At 45.1% G+C, this 23,544-nt stretch overlaps 2 protein-coding genes across 7 annotated transcripts in view; one reads left to right on the top strand and one right to left on the bottom strand.

The window, feature by feature from the left end:
* Nucleotides 1-23,544, top strand: part of LOC130300905 (uncharacterized) — a 448,736-nt gene that overhangs the window by 154,620 nt on the left and 270,572 nt on the right. The window lies entirely within an intron of this gene.
* On the bottom strand, nt 1,850-15,704 carry LOC130298043 (gastrula zinc finger protein XlCGF26.1-like). Of its 6 annotated transcripts, XM_056550946.1 has the most exons (11): nt 14,371-15,704; nt 13,287-13,466; nt 9,382-9,478; nt 5,610-5,736; nt 5,418-5,509; nt 5,254-5,326; nt 5,048-5,139; nt 4,864-4,945; nt 4,656-4,747; nt 4,393-4,522; nt 1,850-3,589 (listed from the first exon to the last, which is right to left on the bottom strand). In XM_056550946.1, the coding sequence occupies exons 4-11, from the start codon at nt 5,695-5,697 to the stop codon at nt 2,718-2,720; spliced, it is 1,521 nt and encodes a 506-aa protein (XP_056406921.1). In that variant the 5' UTR covers nt 5,698-5,736; nt 9,382-9,478; nt 13,287-13,466; nt 14,371-15,704; the 3' UTR covers nt 1,850-2,717. The 6 variants fall into 6 exon arrangements, with proteins under 6 accessions (XP_056406921.1, XP_056406912.1, XP_056406907.1 ...); XM_056550937.1 differs by lacking the exon at nt 13,287-13,466; XM_056550932.1 differs by lacking the exons at nt 13,287-13,466; nt 14,371-15,704 and adding an exon at nt 9,855-9,933.

Here is a 23,544-nt window from a genome sequence, read left to right as displayed (position 1 = left end):
TGGTGGACGTGTGACGTGGTCAAATCCTACTGGACCTCAATTCTTGCTATCCTTCGCTCTGTGCTTTCGTCTCACTGTCCTTTTCTCCCTACCTTTTGTCTCTTTAGCAGGCGACCGTGCAGGATGCCCAACAGTCAGTTTAGACTGGCTCAATTCATCTTGATGGCGGCCAGGCTCCATATAGTAGGCAGCTGGAAATCTTCCACTCTTTCTGTAGACAGAGTCTTGGACAGGATTAATCAAATTATGCTTTTTGAACGGATTAATGCTATGCACACTGATACGTTGGATAATTTAAACAAGATACGGTCTCCTTGGTTTTCTTCGTCATACTGCCTGGAGATTCGATATTCTTTGTCTATATTATAACCTATTACTTGGTATACAGTACCCGTGTTCCTGTCAAGGCCACTGTACTGCTCTAATTCACGACTAGTTATTCTGTTGTTATTTTTGTTTGCATTTTCTAAACTTGGGTTGCATCCCGATAATAACTCCTGTTTTTGTACTGCTAACTGACCCTTTTTAATAAACTTGATTTGTTTGACACTAAATCAAGTTTTGTAATCTACCTCATCACTTGCATCTGTGGAAAACTTTGTTGGTAGAACCACCCCAGAATTACATATAAATGTAGTTAAATGTACATAGAAACAACCTAAAAAGAAAGTTTTTGCTACACAGTCTTTCCAAACATTGCATGGAATTCCATCCAGACATATGTGACCCAATAAAGATCTGCCCAATTGATCGCATCCCAGACACAGTGCCATTGTCTGCGTCTTTCCAATACCATCCAATCAGATTAATTTACCACAGGTGACGACAATCAAGGTGGAGAAACATCTCGGAGCTCATCAAGGGAAATGGGAGGAGCCAGAGCTTATTTTTAAGTGTCAAAGTAAAGGGTCTGAGTACTTATGTACATATCAAAATTTTAATTTTTACGTTGTTTAATAAATTAGCAAAAATGTTCAACATTCTGCCTTCACTTTGTCATTGTGGGGTATTGAGTGCCAAATGAAGGGCCTGAAAACTTTCCAAATGCACTGTACACCTTATTAAAGGGGTACTCCTCCCCCTCCGCTGGGAACCCCACGAACTACATGCAGCGCATCCAGCGGTGGGACCCCCGTGAACAGACAACATGTCTAGGAGCATAGTACCCTGGTTAACGACCAAGAACGTGTATACACATTCTTGTGCCGTTAAAGGTGTACTCCGGCGCCAAGACATCTTATCCCCTATCCAAAGGATAGGGCATAAGATGCCTGATTGCGGAAGTCCCGCCGATGGGGACTCCCGTGATCTTCCACGCAGCACCCTGTTACAATCAGTCCCCGGAGCATGTTTGCTCCGGGTTTGATTACTGGCGATCACGGGGCCGGAGCATTGTGACATCACGGCCCCGGGGACTGATTGTAACGGGGTTCTGTGTGGAAGATCACGGGGGTCGCCATCGGCAGGACCCCTGCAATCAGGCATCTTATCCCCTATCCTTTGGATAGGGGATAAGAGGTCTTAGCACCGGAGTACACCTTTAACGGGGTACGATGTGGCCTCCCGACTCGAGCCCGCGCTAGACCGACCGGCGCCCAGCTGATTCTTGTAGCTGAGGGCAGGCGTTAACAGCCCACATGCAGTAGTGAAATAAAATGAAACCTACATAAAATAGGTATCTTTAGAACCGTATGGACCTACAGAATAAAGATAAGGTGTCATTTTTACTGAAAAGTGCACTGCGTAGAGTCGGAAGCCCCCAAAAGTTACAAAATGCCTTTTTTTTTTGTTCAATTCTGCCCCACAAATATTTTTTTTCTGGTTTTGCTGTAGATCTTGTGGTGAAATGATTGATGTCATTACAAAGTAAAATTGGTGGCGCAAAAAAAATAGTGCTACACGAGACAAATTCACAATGCAAGTTTATGGGATTCTCTCGGCCAGCCGCTTCTCTCCCCGCTCATTCTAACGATCAGTCGGGGTTCGAACACCGAGACACCAAACGATCAAAACTTTTGACTAGTCTCTATGACATACGAAAACTTTATTTTTTAAGCGAAAGGTACCCTTTCAATCCAAAGTTGTGGCACTATGGGCATTCATGTGGTGCACAACCAAGTATCGGTATAACTGACACAATAGAAATAACAGTCCTCAGCCGTCACCTTTAACCTGACTTTATTCATTCAATGGTCAGGATAACACACCCGACGAGCGTTTCTCTTGACAGCTTCATCCAGGCCTTCTTCAATACAGGCTCCTCCTGTCTTCCTTATATTGACAATACTTTGTCTCCATGGATCCCGCTCACAGTTGACCGCAGGTAAAAATAATTGTATGGTTGGCAGATTCAGACTAATACCGCCATAAAGGGGAATCTCTTATTGGCTTATCGATGGCCTTGAATAACCGACTTATCCAAAGAGTACATCACAATGGGTCTCAGTTTTGAGACCCAATGGAGTCGCGAGTTAAAGCCAGGTACAACACATGGCCGTACATTTCACTCCAAAGGGTCACCCAATCAGACTATAATGGAAGGCATCAGTTGGATCGGGTAGCCAGCCACAACATGTAAACAGTTCATACAAATAACGCTTTACAGCATTTCCAAAAACATCAAAAGGGTTTCTCCCCAGAGTGATTTCTCTGATGATTTCCTAGTTTGCTTTTAGTGATAAACCATTTCTCACATTCTGAACATGAATATAGCTTCTCTATCTAACATGATTTAATCGAGTTGTAAAACATTTTGCACATTCTGAGCCTGAATATATATTATCCCCTGTGTGAATACTCTCATGTGTGTCAAGAATTGATTGGTTTGTAAAATAGTTCCCACATTCTGAACACAAAAATTGATTCTTTCCTGAGTGAGTTCTTTGATGATTCCTTAGCTTGCTTTTAGTAATAAAACATTTTCCACATTCTAAGCATGAAAACGGCTTTTCTCCTGTGTGAATTCTCTCGTGTGTTATAAGATGGGATTGATTTGTAAAACATTTCCCACATTCTGAACATGAATAGGGCTTCTCTCCAGTGTGAATTCTCTCATGGGCAATAAGATGAGATTGATTTGTGAAACATTTCCCACATTCTGAGCAGGAGTATGGCCTCGCTCCTGTGTGACTTCTCTCGTGAGCAACAAGACTGGATTTTTGCGTAAAACATTTCCCGCATTCTAAACACGAAAACGGTTTCACTCCTGTGTGGATTCTCTCGTGTGTAACAAGATCTGAATTTTTTACAAAACATTTCCCACATTCAGAACACAAGTAGGGCTTCTCTCCTGTATGAAGTCTCTTATGTTGGGCAAGAGTGGATTTCTGAGTATAACATTTCCCACATTCTGAGCACTGATAGGGCTTCTCCCCTGTGTGAATTTTTCTGTGTCTAAACAGATTGGAACACTTTGCAAACTGTTTTCCACATTCACCACAATGAAACGTTTTCCCTCTTTTCTGATCTGTCCTTGTGGTTACAACCTGTAATTGGTCGGGAGAAGGTTCCTCATGATCAGGAGGATTATTATAGGATAGATCTGTACTGTGAAGTCCTGGATGTACAATAACAGTGAGGAGGTCTTCTTCTGAGGAGAAATAAAGAAAGATCTTTGTTTCACACCACAATGAAGACACATTAGAGATATTAGGTTGGACACGGACACACACACACACACACACACACACACACACACACACACACACGCACACGCACACACACACACACACACACACACACACACACGCACGCAGTTTTACATACATATTATGAGCTGAAACTAAAAGGGTATCAAGATTGATACCACTTTAAAGAGGTACTCCAACCATAGACATCTTATCCCCTATGCAAAGGGTAGGGGGTAAGATGTCCCATCGTGGGGGTTGGCGGATGGAAACCCTAGCGATCTCGTGCACGCCACCCCCGCATTCTGAACATTTTGTTCCAAACGCTGGGTTCGGGGCTGGGGTTGTGACGTCACTTCATGCCCTTAATGACATTATAGCACGCACCCTCCATTCATGTCTATGGGAGGGGGCGTGACAGCCATCACGCCCCCTCCCATAGACATGAATGGAGGAGGCGTGGCCAGACATGAATAGACATGAATGGAGGAGGCGTGGCTAAACATAATGTTTAGAACGTCAGGTGCTACATGAAGATCGAAAGGGTTCCCATCCTTTGCATAAGGGATAAGATGTCTAGGGGCAGAATACTCCTTTAATCCATTCCTGAAAATTGAACATGGCATACATGTCCTGAGGATGACCTTGTGGGGAGCGGACAGACACACAGCCAAGCTCCTGCCGCAACTGTCAGAAGTGGAACCGCTGCCGGGATGTCGATGGTTTCCATTGCAACCAGGTAACACCTCCTGGAATTCTTACATACCTGGGGTAACACCTCCTGGAATTTCCTCCTTCACTTCCCTCATACACGGGTGATGGCCCCTCATACACGGGTGATGGCCCCTCATCCTCTCTTCTTCATCCTCCACTTTATTATTAGTCAGATCTCCCCCCTGATGTGACATATAGAACAATTCACTACAATACAGCAGACAGGAGGAGCAACAGAGACCCCCAAAATCTATCCCCACATCTATGACTGCAGGACCCCCTATAGAGATATGGGATAGGATCAGCCTCATCTACCTGATTCTTCTCTGGGACATTTCCCTCTGGACAGTCCTGGGAATACAGAGGACGGGGACACCTCTCGGGTGGATTTCTATCCATGACTCCATCTGTAGGGAACACACAGGGAATGGATTATTTACATGTGATGAACAGATGATGGGTGGAGGATTTAGAGGATCCATAAAACAGATTGTACAACCAATGAAAGTCTCTCCCTCCTTACACTGCTGATCGGACCACAAATCCGTCTCCTCTTCTTCTTCTTCCTCTTTGACCTCAACCTTAATAGTAATAATATTTTCATCCTAAACAGACAAGAAAAAAAGATTGAAAAATGATCTTTGGTTCATTCACTTATGTTCATCTTTTTTTTTTTTTTTTTTTTAGGAGACTTTGGTGCCATCTACCTGATTGTTCTCTGGGACATTTCCCTCTGGACAGTCCTTGGAATACAGAGGACGGGGACACCTCTCGGGTGGATTTCTATCCATGACTCCATCTGTAGGGATGGAACAAGTTATTTTCATATGATGATCGGATGATGTATGTAGGATCTACGAGACCTTCAAACTGGTTTTCCTTTTACAACCAAAGAAAGTCCCCCCCTCCTTACACTGCCGATCAGCCACGAAATCCGTCTCCTCTTCATCTTCAACCTTAACCTTAATATTGATCAGATTTTGAACCTAAAGAAACAAACATAAAAAAATAACAAGTAAAGTGATCTTGGGTTCAATCACTTTATGGTCCCATTTTGGAGTCTTTAGTGCCATCTACCTGATGCTTCTCTGGGACATTTCCCTCTGGACAGTCGTGGGAATACAGAGGATGGGGACACCTCTCGGGTGGATTTCTATCCATGACTCCATCTGTAGGGAACATACAGGGAATGAATACATCAGTGCTGCTGGATAGATTTCTATGCTACTAGGTGGCGACAGCAATATCTATATATATGTCTCTTCTTACCTGGTGATGTGAGTGGCTGCTGATCCTCCATCATGACCTGATCCTTGTACTGATCCTTGTGTCCTTCTACATACTCCCACTCCTCCATGGAGAAATAGACCGCCACGTCCTGACACCTTATAGGAACCTGACACACAATGATACAGTCATCACCCCGACCCCTCCAGTGGTGTTACTGTATAATGTCCCAGCATTCCCAGCAGTGTCACCTCTCCAGTCATCACCAGACCCCTCCATTACTGTATAATGTCCCAGCATTCCCAGCAGTGTCACCTCTCCAGTCATCACCAGACCCCTCCATTACTGTATAATGTCCCAGCATTCCCAGCAGTGTCACCTCTCCAGTCATCACCAGACCCCTCCATTACTGTATAATGTCCCAGCAGTGTCACCTCTCCAGTCATCACCAGACCCCTCCATTACTGTATAATGTCCCAGCAGTGTCACCTCACCAGTCATCACCAGACCCCTCCATTACTGTATAATGTCCTAGCATTCCCAGCAGTGTCACCTCTCCAGTCATCACCAGACCCCTCCATTACTGTATAATGTCCCAGCAGTGTCACCTCTCCAGTCATCACCAGACCCCTCCATTACTGTATAATGTCCCAGCAGTGTCACCTCTCCAGTCATCACCAGACCCCTCCATTACTGTATAATGTCCCAGCATTCCCAGCAGTGTCACCTCTCCAGTCATCACCAGACCCCTCCATTACTGTATAATGTCCCAGCATTCCCAGCAGTGTCACCTCTCCAGTCATCACCAGACCCCTCCATTACTGTATAATGTCCCAGCAGTATCACCTCTCCAGTCATCATCAGACCCCTCCATTACTGTATAATGTCCCAGCATTCCCAGCAGTGTCACCTCTCCAGTCATCACCAGACCCCTCCATTACTGTATAATGTCCCAGCAGTGTCACCTCTCCAGTCATCACCAGACCCCTCCATTACTGTATAATGTCCCAGCATTCCCAGCAGTGTCACCTCTCCAGTCATCACCAGAACCCTCCATTACTGTATAATGTCCCAGCAGTGTCACCTCTCCAGTCATCACCAGACCCCTCCATTACTGTATAATGTCCCAGCAGTGTCACCTCTCCAGTCATCACCAGACCCCTCCATTACTGTATAATGTCCCAGCAGTGTCACCTCTCCAGTCATCACCAGACCCCTCCATTACTGTATAATGTCCCAGCAGTGTCACCTCTCCAGTCATCACCAGACCCCTCCATTACTGTATAATGTCCCAGCAGTGTCACCTCTCCAGTCATCACCAGACCCCTCCATTACTGTATAATGTCCCAGCAGTGTCACCTCTCCAGTCATCACCAGACCCCTCCATTACTGTATAATGTCCCAGCAGTGTCACCTCTCCAGTCATCACCAGACCCCTCCATTACTGTATAATGTCCCAGCATTCCCTGCAGTGTCACCTCTCCAGTCATCACCAGACCCCTCCATTACTGTATAATGTCCCAGCAGTGTCACCTCTCCAGTCATCACCAGACCCCTCCATTACTGTATAATGTCCCAGCAGTGTCACCTCTCCAGTCATCACCAGACCCCTCCATTACTGTATAATGTCCCAGCAGTGTCACCTCTCCAGTCATCACCAGACCCCTCCATTACTGTATAATGTCCCAGCAGTGTCACCTCTCCAGTCATCACCAGACCCCTCCATTACTGTATAATGTCCCAGCAGTGTCACCTCTCCAGTCATCACCAGACCCCTCCATTACTGTATAATGTCCCAGCATTCCCAGCAGTGTCACCTCTCCAGTCATCACCAGACCCCTCCATTACTGTATAATGTCCCAGCAGTGTCACCTCTCCAGTCATCACCAGACCCCTCCATTACTGTATAATGTCTCAGCAGTGTCACCTCTCCAGTCATCACCAGACCCCTCCATTACTGTATAATGTCCCAGCAGTGTCACCTCTCCAGTCATCACCAGACCCCTCCATTACTGTATAATGTCCCAGCAGTGTCACCTCTCCAGTCATCACCAGACCCCTCCATTACTGTATAATGTCCCAGCAGTGTCACCTCTCCAGTCATCACCAGAACCCTCCATTACTGTATAATGTCCCAGCAGTGTCACCTCTCCAGTCATCACCAGACCCCTCCATTACTGTATAATGTCCCAGCAGTGTCACCTCTCCAGTCATCACCAGTCCCCTCCATTACTGTATAATGTCCCAGCAGTGTCACCTCTCCAGTCATCACCAGACCCCTCCATTACTGTATAATGTCCCAGCAGTGTCACCTCTCCAGTCATCACCAGACCCCTCCATTACTGTATAATGTCCCAGCAGTGTCACCTCTCCAGTCATCACCAGACCCCTCCATTACTGTATAATGTCCCAGCAGTGTCACCTCTCCAGTCATCACCAGACCCCTCCATTACTGTATAATGTCCCAGCAGTGTCACCTCTCCAGTCATCACCAGACCCCTCCATTACTGTATAATGTCCCAGCAGTGTCACCTCTCCAGTCATCACCAGACCCCTCCATTACTGTATAATGTCCCAGCATTCCCTGCAGTGTCACCTCTCCAGTCATCACCAGACCCCTCCATTACTGTATAATGTCCCAGCAGTGTCACCTCTCCAGTCATCACCAGACCCCTCCATTACTGTATAATGTCCCAGCAGTGTCACCTCTCCAGTCATCACCAGACCCCTCCATTACTGTATAATGTCCCAGCAGTGTCACCTCTCCAGTCATCACCAGACCCCTCCATTACTGTATAATGTCCCAGCAGTGTCACCTCTCCAGTCATCACCAGACCCCTCCATTACTGTATAATGTCCCAGCATTCCCAGCAGTGTCACCTCTCCAGTCATCACCAGACCCCTCCATTACTGTATAATGTCCCAGCAGTGTCACCTCTCCAGTCATCACCAGACCCCTCCATTACTGTATAATGTCTCAGCAGTGTCACCTCTCCAGTCATCACCAGACCCCTCCATTACTGTATAATGTCCCAGCAGTGTCACCTCTCCAGTCATCACCAGACCCCTCCATTACTGTATAATGTCCCAGCAGTGTCACCTCTCCAGTCATCACCAGTCCCCTCCATTACTGTATAATGTCCCAGCAGTGTCACCTCTCCAGTCATCACCAGACCCCTCCATTACTGTATAATGTCCCAGCATTCCCAGCAGTGTCACCTCTCCAGTCATCACCAGACCCCTCCATTACTGTATAATGTCCCAGCAGTGTCACCTCTCCAGTCATCACCAGACCCCTCCATTACTGTATAATGTCCCAGCAGTGTCACCTCTCCAGTCATCACCAGTCCCCTCCATTACTGTATAATGTCCCAGCAGTGTCACCTCTCCAGTCATCACCAGACCCCTCCATTACTGTATAATGTCCCAGCAGTGTCACCTCTCCAGTCATCACCAGACCCCTCCATTACTGTATAATGTCCCAGCAGTGTCACCTCTCCAGTCATCACCAGACCCCTCCATTACTGTATAATGTCCCAGCAGTGTCACCTCTCCAGTCATCACCAGACCCCTCCATTACTGTATAATGTACCAGCAGTGTCACCTCTCCAGTCATCACCAGACCCCTCCATTACTGTATAATGTCCCAGCATTCCCAGCAGTGTAACCTCTCCAGTCATCACCAGACCCCTCCATTACTGTATAATGTACCAGCAGTGTCACCTCTCCAGTCATCACCAGACCCCTCCATTACTGTATAATGTCCCAGCAACCGTGTAAAACAATGTAATAAACCCTCCTCCTGAAACCTCACCTTACTGCAGAGCTCTGCACACTGCTGTCACATGATCATCTAAAGTCCTTCTCAGAGGCTTCATTACATGGAGTAAAGGGGATCCCAACTGTGACATCTATATGAAAAGAATAACACATTTTAACAATCCTCCTCTTCATGTAATCTCCTTACTACTGGGGTCTCACACTGATAACACACTGTAACAAACCTCCTCCTCATGTAATCTCCTTACTACTGGGATCACACACTGATAACACACTGTAACAAACCTCCTCCTCATGTAATCTCCTTACTACCGGGATCACACACTGATAACACACTGTAACAAACCTCCTCCTCATGTAATCTCCTTACTATTGGGGTGACACACTGATAACACACTGTAACAAACCTCCTCCTCATGTAATCTCCTTACTACTGGGATCACACACTGTAACAAACCTCCTCCTCATGTAATCTTCTTACTACTGGGATCACACACTGTAACAAACCTCCTCTTTATGAAATGTACCAGGACCTGCTCTGTATCAGCTACATGCTGGAGGTGTAGGACCTGTGATGATGTCACAATCATGTGACCAGTGAATGTGGGGGCGGAGCTCAGCAGGATAGAAGAGATTGAGGAAAAGGACCTGTGAGGATGATCATGTGACAGGAGTGGGCGGAGCTCAGTTACCAAGAAGTTAGGTAGCGGCTGAAGTAAGTTTGTATGAGGAGGAGGTTTGTTACAGCTTGAGATCCAGATTACAGTGGTCTCCAATCTGCGGACCTCCAGATGTTGCAAAACTACAACTCCCAGCATGACCGGACAGCCACTGAACTATAGGAACGAATAGTGACGTTCATCATAATCCGTACAGTGTCATAACTCCGCCCCCTTTAGATACACTTTATTGTAACATAGAATTAATGATAAAACTAACAATGTTACTATTAATTCCTTGAGGACACAGGAAATTTTCAATTTTCGCATTTTCAAGTTTTTTGTTCTGTACTACTCTTTACCTGTATTACTGAAGCGTATGCACTGACTGGTGTCTGGTAGCGCCCCCTACAGTACAGGGAGGTATAACATGTTCTGTACTCTTTACCTGTATTACTGAAGTGTATGCACTGACTGGTGTCTGGTAGCGCCACCTACAGTACAGGGAGGTATTACATGTTCTGTACTCTTTACCTGTATTACTGAAGTGTATGCACTGACTGGTGTCTGGTAGCGCCACCTACAGTACAGGGAGGTATTACATGTTCTGTACTCTTTACCTGTATTACTGAAGTGTATACACTGACTGGTGTCTGGTAGCGCCCCCTACAGTACAGGGAGGTATTACATGTTCTGTACTACTCTTTACCTGTATTACTGAAGTGTATGCACTGATTGATGTCTGGTAGCGCCCCCTACAGTACAGGGAGGTATTACATGTTCTGTACTCTTTACCTTTATTACTGAAGTGTATGCACTGACTTGTGTCTGGTAGCGCCCCCTACAGTACAGGGAGGTATTACATGTTCTGTACTCTTTACCTGTATTACTGAAGTATATACACTGACTGGTGTCTGGTAGCGCCCCCTACAGTACAGGGAGGTATTACATGTTCTGTACTCTTTACCTGTATTACTGAAGTGTATGCACTGACTGGTGTCTGGTAGCGCCCCCTACAGTACAGGGAGGTATTACATGTTCTGTACTCTTTACCTATATTACTGAAGTGTATGCACTGACTGGTGTCTGGTAGCGCCCCCTACAGTACAGGGAGGTATTACATGTTCTGTACTCTTTACCTATATTACTGAAGTGTATGCACTGACTGGTGTCTGGTAGCGCCCCCTACAGTACAGGGAGGTATTACATGTTCTGTACTCTTTATCTGTATTACTGAAGTGTATGCACTGACTGGTGTCTGGTAGCGCCCCCTACAGTACAGGGAGGTATTACATGTTCTGTACTCTTTACCTATATTACTGAAGTGTATGCACTGACTGGTGTCTGGTAGCGCCCCCTACAGTACAGGGAGGTATTACATGTTCTGTACTCTTTACCTATATTACTGAAGTGTATGCACTGACTGGTGTCTGGTAGCGCCCCCTACAGTACAGGGAGGTATTACATGTTCTGTACTCTTTACCTATATTACTAAAGTGTATGCACTGACTGGTGTCTGGTAGCGCCCCCTACAGTACAGGGAGGTATTACATGTTCTGTACTACTCTCTGGGCCAGGGTTAGCTGCTCCTTTGGACACCAGGTGAGGGAGGCTCCATATTACATTTTTGCATGTTCTGTACAGGACCCCGAAGAAGCTCCTGTCCTCTACATAGACCAGTGCTTCCCAAGCAGGGTGCCCCCAGCTTGGCTGTCCGGGCATGCTGGGAGTTGTAGTTTTGCAACAGCTGGAGGATCCCTGCTTGGGAATCACTGAAATAGACAGTGATTACAGCTCCCAGCAGATCTTTATTACTTTTATATGGAAGGATTTGCTTTATCTATATTAGTTATCTACTTATTTTTTTTTAATCCTCACTTTTTCCTATTTTTGGATGACATTTTGGGGCTTCATAACCAATTACCAGGTTTCCATAGAGTTCTGGTCTCAACATACAATGGTTTCAACATACAATGGTCGTCCCAGAACCAATTAATATCGTAACTTGAGGGACCACTGTACTAACCACTTGACTATGTTATATATTTACATTATGGGCAAGAATACGTTAAAGCGAGATTGGCGATTTTCGTAACCCGTGTGACAGAAAATATTGATTTTATGAAGACGGGAAGCGGTTATCATTGTATTAAAGGGGTACTCCGCATCTCAGCGTTGGAACCAACTGTCCGAACGCTGGAGCAGGGAGCTCGTGACGCCCCACCCCCTCATGACGTCACACCTTGCCTCCTCAATGCAAGTCTGTGGGAGGGGGCATGACAGTCGTCAGGGGGCGGGGCTATGACGTCACGAGCTGCCGGTGTGAGGTGGTTTTTTGCGCCCCCGTAGATCCATACGTCCGCTCCTCCCCCAGCTCTCCGAACATTTCCGAAGCTAGAACTGGGGGGAGGGCAGAGCAAGGGGAGGGAGGAGGTTCACGCCCCCTCCCTCATCTCCCCTCCCTGAGCTCGGCTGGACGCAGATCTCTACGGCACGCCCCCTCAATGAGGACATAGATCTCCCCTCCCTGAGGACGTAAATCTCCACGGCAGGTCCCCTCCCTCATCTCCCCGAGCTGAGGACGTAGAGCAGTGCTCCCAATGAGCTCTATGTCTAAAGGGGGACATACTGTACGGGCTAAAGGGGGACATACTGCACGGGCTAAAGGGGGACATACTGCACGGGCTAAAGGGGGACATACTGCACGGGCTAAAGGGGGACATACTGCACGGGCTAAAGGGGGACATACTGCACGGGCTAAAGGGGGACATACTGCACGGGCTAAAGGGGGACATTTAGCCCGTACAGTATGTCCCCCTTTAGCCCGTGCAGTATGTCCCCCTTTAGACATAGAGCTCATTGGGAGCACTGCTCTACGTCCTCAGCTCGGGGAGATGAGGGAGGGGACCTGCCGTGGAGATTTACGTCCTCAGCTCGGGGAGATGAGGGAGGGGACCTGCCGTGGAGATTTATGTCCTCAGGGAGGGGGCGTGCCGTAGAGATCTGCGTCCAGCCGAGCTCAGGGAGGGGGCGTGAACCTCCTCCCTCCCCTTGCTCTGCTCTCCCCCAGCTCTAGCTTCGGAAATGTTCGGAGAGCTGGGGGAGGAGCGGACGCATTGGTTCTACGGGGCGCAAAAAAACACCTCACACCAGCACCGACTCCAGCATTCGAAACAGTTTGTTCCAAACGCTGAGCAGCGGAATACCCCTTTAAGTATATCAGAAGAACATATAGAGAAAAAAACTGAAATCTGTACGGCAACAGGTATGCAATAGGTACCTGATACAGCCAATCAGGGACGAGCTGAGTCTTTATAAACTGCTGTCTTGATTAACTCCTCCTCTTTCGAAATGCAAATCAGGAATATGGAAACACTCCAACTAACAGAAACCTCTTCAGAAACCAGGTAAGGATGAGTTGAACCGGTGATCCTTGGAATTCCGTAGAAAAACATCTTGCCTGTAGTGTGCAATTAATTAATATTCTTAAATGATATGAGTAAAAGAATACAGGGGTGGGTTAAAAAAGTGGGAGGGATGATACTCGCCTCCCGTCTTCAGAAATTCAATATTTTCTGTCACAAGGGTTAGGAAAATCACCAATATTATATCAGAGGGGAGGCTCCTATCATTGCAAGGTTAAAGCTATAGTAATTTATGATACAACAGAGTAAACATTATATATTAGAAGGCAGGACAGACATAGGCTAAGGCTGGAAATCAGGCAAAGAAGGACGGTAAGTTTAACCCCTTAAGCAGGGCTGCCATCAGAAATTGTGGGGCCCCTTACACAACTCAAGACCTGGGCCCCCAGTAGCCTGCCCCAAGTCTGCCCCAGGGCCCACCATGCAATTTTATTGCACCAGTGCATAAGGAGGAAATGTTGCCATCCTACATACTACCAGTAATACAAGGAGAAATATTATCATTGTACATATTATAATACTGTTACTGACCAAATCCTGTATACTGAGACTAATATTACCAATGATACCAGTATACGAGAAGGAATATTATCACCATACATATTATAATAATACTGTTACTGACCAAATCCTGTATACTGAGACTAATAATACCAATAACACCAGTATACAAGGAGGAATATTATCACCATACATATTATAATAATATTGTTACTGACCAAATCCTGTATACTGAGACTAATATTACCAATAACACCAGTATACAAGGAGGAATATTATCACCATACATATAATAATACTGTTACTGACCAAATCCTGTATACTGAGACTAACATTACCAATAATACCAGTATACAAGGAGAAATATTCCCCCATATAGTGGTAGATAGCAGCTCTACACAGGCTCTGCAGACCATATAAATAATCATATACAGTTACCTCTAGCGACAAGAAGGTGTCTCTTTCCTAGTTGGAGTTGTTCAGTTTCCTTTTTCTTTCGCATGCAGCGTCATGACGATTTCTTCCAGCCACAACTCATCTCCACAGAACCTGTCAAAGAAATATTTCAGGTTGCTTTCTCCAGCACCATGCCACCTCTCCCCATGTATATTTCTACACTCAGTAATTGTGCCCCCATATTAATTGTAGCCCCCTCTATGCCAGCTTACCTCCTATATAGTTGTAGTGCCCCCTCTGTGACAGTTTGCCTCCTATATAGTTATAGGACCCCCTATGTGCCACTTTTCCCCTATATAGTTATAGGACCTCCTCTGTGCCAGCTTTCCCCTTATATAGTTATAGGACCCCCTAAGGGGCAAGCTGGCACAAATATAGTTGTCTACAACTATATATGAGACATAGCTACAGGGCACCCTCTGTGCCAGCTTGCACCCATATTTTTGGGGCTTTGACCCCTAGACATTAGAGCCCCCATAGTGCCATATATGCTTCTGTGCTCCACTACTCCCGGGTTGGGACCTACTGCTATGGACCATAGCAGTAGCGACAGACCCCAGAAGCAGTGGAGCACAGGGTAATAATTACAAAGAAAATTGGACCTCCAAAGACGGGGCTGCAGCAGTAACGCCCAAACTCCCGCAGCTCTTCATCTTCAGGAGACGTTCTGCATGACGTCATGCCAGCTGATATCCGGGCCCAGGACTGCATAAAGAAAAAGGAAACGTGCCTACGTGGCACGTCTGCTGCGCTACCTCCCACCGGCCCCTGCTCTCTTAAAGAGGCAGTGGTCCCGGTAGAGATATTTTGTCCTCGGTGAAAAATGACCAGGACCAGAGTGTGACAGTGAGTGAGGTAAGGCCCCCTGGGGCCCGGGCCCCTTACTGGAGTACCACCTGTTCCCCCTGATGGCGGCCCTTCCCTTAATAACTCTTGTATATTTCCATCCACAGACCAATATGAGAGCTTGTTTTTTGCATCACCAATTTTACTTTAGAATGACATCACTTTTTTTACCATAAAATGTACGGCGCAACCAAACAAATATTATTTATGTGGGAAAATTGAAAAGAAAACCACAATTGGAAGGTTTTGTTTTCACGCTGTACACTTTACGGTAAAAATTACATGTTTTCTTTATTCTGTGGGTCAATATGATTAAAATGATACCCATAATAAATGCCTTTTAATAATTTTACTGGTTAAAAAAAATTTAAAACTATTTTAACAAAATGAGTATGTTTGAAATTGCCCTATTTTGACCACCAATAACATTCTTATTTTTCCGTATACGGGGCAGTATAGTATTTGGGCCGTGATCTGTAGTTTTTATTAGTACCACTTTTGCATATAATTAACTTTTGATAAATTTTTTTTTTAATAAAACGTCACAAAAAAGCAGCAATTTTTTGAAAATTTTTTTTTACATTTACGCCGTTCACTGTACAGGATCATTATCATTATACTTTGAGAGTTCAGAATTTTACGCATGTGGCGATTCCAAATATGTTTATTAAATAATTATTTTAATGCTTTTTTGGGGGTAAAATGGGAAAAACGGATGATTTATATTTTTATTGGGGGAGATTTTTCACATTTTGTAACTTATTTTTTTTTTACATAAAATTTTTCTTTTTTTTTACACTTTAATAGTCCCCATACGGGACTATTTATAGCAATCATTTGTTTGCTAATACTGCTCAGTGCTATGCATAGGACATAGCACTGATCAGTGTTATTGGTGATCTTCTGCTCGATCTCAGACCAGAGCAGAAGACCCCAGGAGACAGCCGGAGGCAGGTGAGGGGACCTCCGGCCGCCATGCTGGACGATCGGATCCCCGCAGCAGCGCTGCGGGCGATCCGATCATCCATTTAAAGTACCACACTGCTGCAGATGCCGTGATCTGTATTGAACACGGCATCTGAGGGGTTAATGGCGGACATCCGCGTGATGACGGATGTCCACCATTTCCAGCGGGTCCCTGGCTGCTGATAGCAGCCGGGACCTGCCTCGCATGACACGAGCACTGGTCAGATGCTCGCGGTCATGGGGGAGCGTAAATGTATGTCATGGTGCGTTAAGTACCACCACACCATGACGTACATTTACGTCCAGCCATTAAGGGGTTAATAGATAAAAACTTAAGGACTTAAATCATAGTTAGGCTGGGTTCACACCACGTTTTGTTAAATACGGCTCCCGTATATGGTTGGGAGGAGGGGGGCGGGGCTTAATCGCGGCGCCCGCACTCAGCCGTATTCGGGAACCGTATTTAATGTATGTCTATGAGCCGACCGGTGTGAACCGCAGCCTCCGGTCGGCTTCGTTTTCGGCCGTATGCGGTTTCCCGACCACAGGCAAAAACGTGGTCGACCACGGTTTTGCCTGCGGTCGGGAAACCGCATACGGCCGAAAACGAAGCCGACCGGAGGCTGCGGTTCACACCGGTCGGCTCATAGACATACATTAAATACGGTTCCCGAATACGGCTGAGTGCGGGCGCCGCGATTAAGCCCCGCCCCCCTCCTCCCAACCGTATACGGGAGCCGTATTTAACAAAACGTGGTGTGAACCAAGCCTTATCCTCCCAGGAGGAAAAAAAGATTAAGTAAGAGGGATACATCCCAAGTGGAGATGTATTTAGGTAAAGGTGGACGTCTAAAATGAATACGCTTCATAAGACAGCAAACTAAAGGATGTTTGCCAACCGGAATAGAATCAATAAGAGCATGAGCTTAAGAAATAGCTGACCTATAAACATTAATAGTTCTATAGGCCTTTCCTGAGTCGAAAAAGTCAAATAAAATAATTAAGATGTGGGATAAGAGTGCATGAACCACCTATGAAGCCAAATTTTCCAGGCTGATCTGTAAGCAGATCTGGTACCTGGAGCCCATGCCTCGGATAGAATATCTCTAGTTGATTGTGAAAATTCTGAATCAACTGTTGAAATTAACCAAACCACTACAGACAGGGAACCCGTTAGAAGAAGAGGATGGTAATTCCCTGTTGGGTCTAACAGCAGGGATTGGTAAAATGGAATAATCCTCGGGGTGTCCATGATCATACTCAAAATTTGAGGGAACCATGCTTGGGTTGGCCACCATGGAGTGATTAGGACAATTGTTGATTCCTGAGTCCAAACCTGAAGGAGTACCCTCTAAATGAGGGAGAATGGAGGGAATGTGTAAAGAGTGTCCTGAGGCCAAGGTTGTCGAAACGCATCTATTCCCAATGCTTCTGGATCTGGTCACCAACTGAAGAATAGCGGAAGTTGACAATTGAGACAAGAAGCGAAAAGGTCTATCTTCATGGGATCCCAAAGGGACAACATTTTCTGAAAAATGATCGGATCCAATTTTCAATCGCTGAAATCGGAGAGATAACGGGAATTCCAATCCACAACAGAATTGGAAATTTCCAGAATGTATTCGGCCTTCAGGACTCTCCGATCTGGGACATTATCCAATCGAAGTAGAATACAACAATTGGACTTGAGTTTCGACCATCTCCCTCCTGTTGATTGGTGACCACATCGGGCACCCCAACCTATAAAACTTGCATCCGATTCTACCACCAAATCCGGTTTGGAGTTGAAAATTATCTTTATATTCCAATCCTGAATGTGGATGCAGCCACCAGAGTAGTTCCTCTTTGGCGTCTGAAGATAGTGGAATTATGTCTGAATAATTCAGGCCTTCTCTGAGGTGTTGAAATTTTAGTTTTTGGAGGGCCCTGTAATGTAGAGGTGCTGGGAATATTGCCTGAATGGAGGCAGAAAATAGCCCTACGATGCGAGCGAGGGTTCTTAAGGAAATTAGACTTTTGGAAAGTATAGATCGGATTTCTTTGCGAATCATACGCATCTTTTTGGCGGGAAGACTCATCAGAGCCGATTGAGTGTTGATTAGGAATCCTAAAAATTCCACTTCTTTGGAAGGATTTAAAGGGGGTATTCCAGGATTTTTTTTTTATTTGACTATGCTACAGGGGCTGTAAAGTTAGTGTAGTTCATAATATAGTGTCTGTACCTGTGTGTGACGGTTTTCTCACAATTCTTATGTGATTTTTACCCCACCATTTATTTATTTTTAACAGCATACAAAATTACTGTTGTCTCGGATTTTTCCCAGCTTGCAATGCAGCCGAGACCTCACTCACTAGTCAGCTGATGACATGCTTCAATGGGTGGAGCAATCGCTTGGTGGGAGAGAGATCAACTGCAACTAATGCAACAGCTGTAGGCAACCTGATTGAAAACCACAGGTCTTTGAATGGATGCAGCTCATTTATGCTTCAATGGGTGGGGTGGCTGATGTGTGGGAGGGAGGAAAATGGAATTGTGGGATTTGTAGTCAAAAAAAGAAAAGTCAAACAGGAAATACAAGTTCACAAAAAGCTAGCCACAGTGTTATGGTAATCTCATGACATGCCATTTAGCCCCAAAACAAGTGCAGATCCTTCCTAAGCATGTCCATTACTGTCTGCCAGGTACATGCTAAAATCACCTTATGGTGGAGAACCCCTTTAATACCGATTTTTTTTGAGGTTGATAAGAAAACCTAGCTCTTTGAGAAGAGAGTGGGTCTATTGTAAATGGCGATGAATTAAAGTTAGGGAAGAAGCCATGATCAATATGTCGTCCAGATATATGATCAGATGAACACCTCTGCTTCTGAGAGTGGCTATGACTGGTTTCATCAATTTTGTGAAGCACCATGGGGCCGATGACAGGCCGGCCGGAAGGCAAGAAAATTGCCATTTTTGGTTTTTCCAAATAAATTGTAGATAATGATGGAAAGAAGGATGAATTGGGACTGTCAGATATGCATCCCTGAGATCTATTTTTACTAACAGGTCGTTTTGATGTAAAAGATCTCTCAAAAGATGGATGCCCTCCATCTTGAAGTGATGATATCTCAAAAATCCGTTGAGTTGTCTCAAATTTATGACTGGTCTGTGACCGCCATCTTTTTTCTTTACCCAAAAAATGTTGCTTAGAGAGCCAGGAGTGTGGAGAGGGACAGGAGCTATTGTTCATTTCTGGAAAAGTTCCTCTATTTCCATTTGAATTAGACATTCATCCTGAGCTGTAAACCGGATAGAATGGGGAAGATGTAATTGTACAGGAAGGGTTATGAAGTCTAGTCGATAACCCTGATACTGTATTGAGTATTCATATATCTGATGTTATCGTGGACCAAGCGGGGGAAAAATACTGAATTCTGCCCCCCCAGTGGAATTAGATGCGATGGAGAAACACTCTGTCTTATCTGTAGAGGGTCTGGACCTTGGGTATCCTCGTTGTCCGCGTCCTCTCCAGGGTCTTCCCCGGGAAGGGAAGAAGGGGGCAGGTTGGTAGGTAATAGGTGGGTATTGAATTCTTTTTTGGGGTAAGGTGGGGCCTCTATGGAATGGATGGGAAGTAGAGGCTCGGCTGGGAAAGTGGCCCTTTCCTCTCCCAGCCTTGCCAAAAACTCTAGGGTTAAATACCCTTTTCAATGAAGTTTGGGCCTTTTCCAGCATTGTAAATAAGCCAACACATTTATTCACATATTTAAAGGACATCTATAGTGCAAAATAACTTTTCCCCTATCCGAAGGATAGATAGATCGATAGATCGCGGGGGGTCCGAGCGCTGGGGCCCCCCACAATCTCCGGTACGGGGCTGCGGCAATATACAGAAAAGGGGGCTTTCCGTCCCTGCATGACGCGGCGGCCGACACGCCCTCTCCATGAATCCCATAGAGATACATGGAGGGGGAATGTCTGCCGCGGCTTTCTGCTGGGGACGAAACTTCACTTCCGGCAGACTGCCGCGGCCCCGTCCAGGAGATCCCGGGGGCCCCAGCGCTCGGACCCCCCGCGATCTATAACTTATCCCCTATTCTTTGGATGGGGGATACGTTGTTTTGCGCTGGAGTACTCCTTTAAGTAAAGAATCCCGAATAATAAACCTTCAGAAGAAGGACCGGGTTCATTTGGGGGCAAAATGGGTTAACTGTGGGTCCAGCCGCATTAGACTACATCTGCGACTATCCTCTGATGCGTAGACTGCACATGTTTATCCCTCTGACTCCCAAGATAGCCCTTCTGCATGTGGCTCCAGAGTACTCTCCTCTACCCTTGTTGTTGCATACCCTTCTCTTGGTGGCCAAGAGATACTTACTCTCTCGCTGGTTAACACAAGTGATGTCCTCAGAGGCTGAGGTTCTTACCCAGATGACGCGCTACATGCACAGGGATCATATTGAATTCTCACGGACAAAAGACAAATCGGCAAAGGGTTTCTTTAGGAAGTGGGGCAAGTATATTACCACTTTTGTCTCTGATGAGGAGATTGTCCGCATTGTGAATCCATTCAGGGATATGGTGTGGTACCTGTCCAGGTCTCTCTCGGGTGACTTGGGCAGGCTGCGGATACCTGACTGATGTAAGGGGCTGGGCAAGGTATGGTGGTTTATGGACACTATCACAGGGTCTAGTATTGATTGCGTTGTAGATGGGGGGTCCACCTCATTCATTCCCCATCTTTATTTTCTTTTGGCAGACACTTGAGTTTTGATCCTTTAGAGGCACTCATGTTACCCTTCGCTATTGGTTTTACGAGCTATGGCTTTTGTTCTCCTAGTGATTTAGATTTGGGCTGAGGGGGTCTACCCTGAAGCTATGGGATTGATTGTCTTGTGGGGTGCTATGTTGTCTATATTCTGTGCTTTTGATTCAGCCAGATTCAGGGTATGCCCTGAGGCAGATGTTTGTAAAATTTTATAAAACCGTTAATAAAAAGATATAAAAAATAAAAATAAAAAAAAAGAATAGATCTGCGACAATCTGTGTAAATTGCAGCATTTACATTACCTAGCATGCGCATAGTACGTTGAGTCCAACCGCATAGGACTTCGGTATCTATGGGCTCACCTGAAATAACAGCTTGAAATAATAGCTGCATGAGATTGAGATTGACACTCTTGAGGAAGTCACTCAATGACTGAACGCGTGGAGGTTCTTCGGACCCGGGCGTATGGGTGATTTTTGCTCCCACTTTGTGCAGGCCTTGCCTCCCATCTGACCTTATTTATTAATTTCTTACTGGCATCTCTAGTTCATTTATTTTTCATATTTATTGATTGCTTGGCACCTTATTACCAGATATTCCGTATGTCATTTTCTGATGTTCACTGTGACACCTCTGTATATAGGTTTATCCTGTGTATTTTGCACATGTCACTTTACGGTGAGCTTGTGTGATATAGGTCAGACGGGGGCATAGTGCACTGCAATTATTCTAATTTTGGTAGGTGATACCTTTTTAGCCCTGGTCCGGATGAGACATACACCATGTCTCATCTGTGTGGTGTGGCCCGATATGGGCCTTTTTAAGTGGTTTTAATTCATTTTTTTGTGTCTGTTGTTATTGTTTTTTCTGCTATGTCAATCATGTGCTCCTAATAAAGATTGTTATATTTTGCATTAATTGAAAATCTTTGATGTGCTTCCATTTGTACATTATTTCTGGGTTTGTTGCAGTGTTGGTTTTATATAATGTTCGTTAAGCACCCAGGTTCATTTATATTTTTCTAGCATGAGATTGAGATATCGCCATGGCTACAGTCCTAGCAATATTGTCTTGCATTGGGGACATTGCATGTTGAAATGCAGTTTGCATAGACTGTGATACAGTTTTATCTACTAGGTTTTGAAGTTGAATAGAGGAGACCCTGTCACAGTCAGCTGATTGGGACTACTCTTCCATATGAACTTCAACTCCCTCACTAGACATGTTAGGGCTATAATAATATATATTATTGAAGAAAATATCTGAATGTAACAAAAAATTGTTTAGTAAAACAATATATATAAGAGAAGTTGCTCCTATATAGAAAATAAGGGGCTAAAACAAGGAAAGCATGGAGACTGCTGATTTAGATGGAGACTGCTGATTTAGATGGAGACTGCTGATATAGATGGAGACTGCTGATCTAGATGGAGACTGCTGATCTAGATGGAGACTGCTGATCTAGATGGAGACTGCTGATTTATATAGATGGAGACTGCTGATCTAGATGGAGACTGCTGATCTAGATGGAGACTGCTGATTTAGATTGAGACTGCTGATATATATGCTCACTCGGTGATGCTCCGCTTATACTGACAGGAATCAGTGTCAGCGAAGCAGAGATATCGGCTGCTGTGCAGGCAAACTCTTGCGAGAGAACGGGAGAAAAGTCCCAAACAGCAGAGCTGCTAACAGCGCAAATCAGATACAAGGAACCGCCAGAGAGAGAGAGAGCTGCGAATAAAAGAGCTATAAGAAAAGGTAATGGACAGAGAAAAAACACCAAAATATATTCAGAAAGGTTTATATATAAAGCAGATATAGCGAAAATATGAGAAAAACTGGGAAATTATTAATGTTATAGAAATAAGGGAAACAATGAAGAGATATGAAAGGTGGAAAATGAAAATAAGAATAGCGATTATTGCAACAACTATTATATGAGGTAAACAGGAATGCTCCTTTAAACTCACCTGGGGCAAGTAACAGGTGTGGGCAATATAAAAATCACACCTGAAAGCAGATAAAAAGGAGAGAAGTTCACTTCGCCTTTGCATTGTGTCTGTATGTGCCACACTAAGCATGGACAACAGAAAGAGGAGAAGAGAACTGTCTGAGGACTTGAGGACCAAAATTGTGAAAGAATATCAACAAACCTCAAGGTTACAAGTCCATCTCCAGAGATCTAGATTTGCCTTTGTCCACAGTGCACAACATTATCAAGAGGTTTGCAACCCATGGCACTGTAGAAAAATTGATGAAAGGTGTCAACGCAGGATAGTCCGGATGGTGGATAAGCAGCCCCAAACAAGTTCCAAAGATATTCAAGCTGTCCTGCAGGCTCAGGGAGCATCAGTGTCAGTGCAAACTATCCATCCACATTTAAATGAAATGCTATGCTATGACAGGAGACCCAGGAGGACCCCACTGCTGACACAGAGACATAAAAAAGCAAGACCACATTTTGCCAAAATGAACTTTAGTAACCAAAATCCTTCTGGGAAAATGTCTTGTGGACAGATGAGACCAAAATAGAGCTTTTTGGTAAAGCACATTATTCTACTGTTTACCGAAAACAGAATGAGGCCTACAAA

The sequence above is a fragment of the Hyla sarda genome, chromosome 1, assembly GCF_029499605.1.
Source record: "Hyla sarda isolate aHylSar1 chromosome 1, aHylSar1.hap1, whole genome shotgun sequence".
In the NCBI taxonomy this organism is placed as follows: domain Eukaryota; kingdom Metazoa; phylum Chordata; class Amphibia; order Anura; family Hylidae; genus Hyla; species Hyla sarda.
The sequence above is the reverse complement of the archived record's forward strand: the minus strand, read 5'-3'. Positions and strand labels throughout refer to the sequence as shown.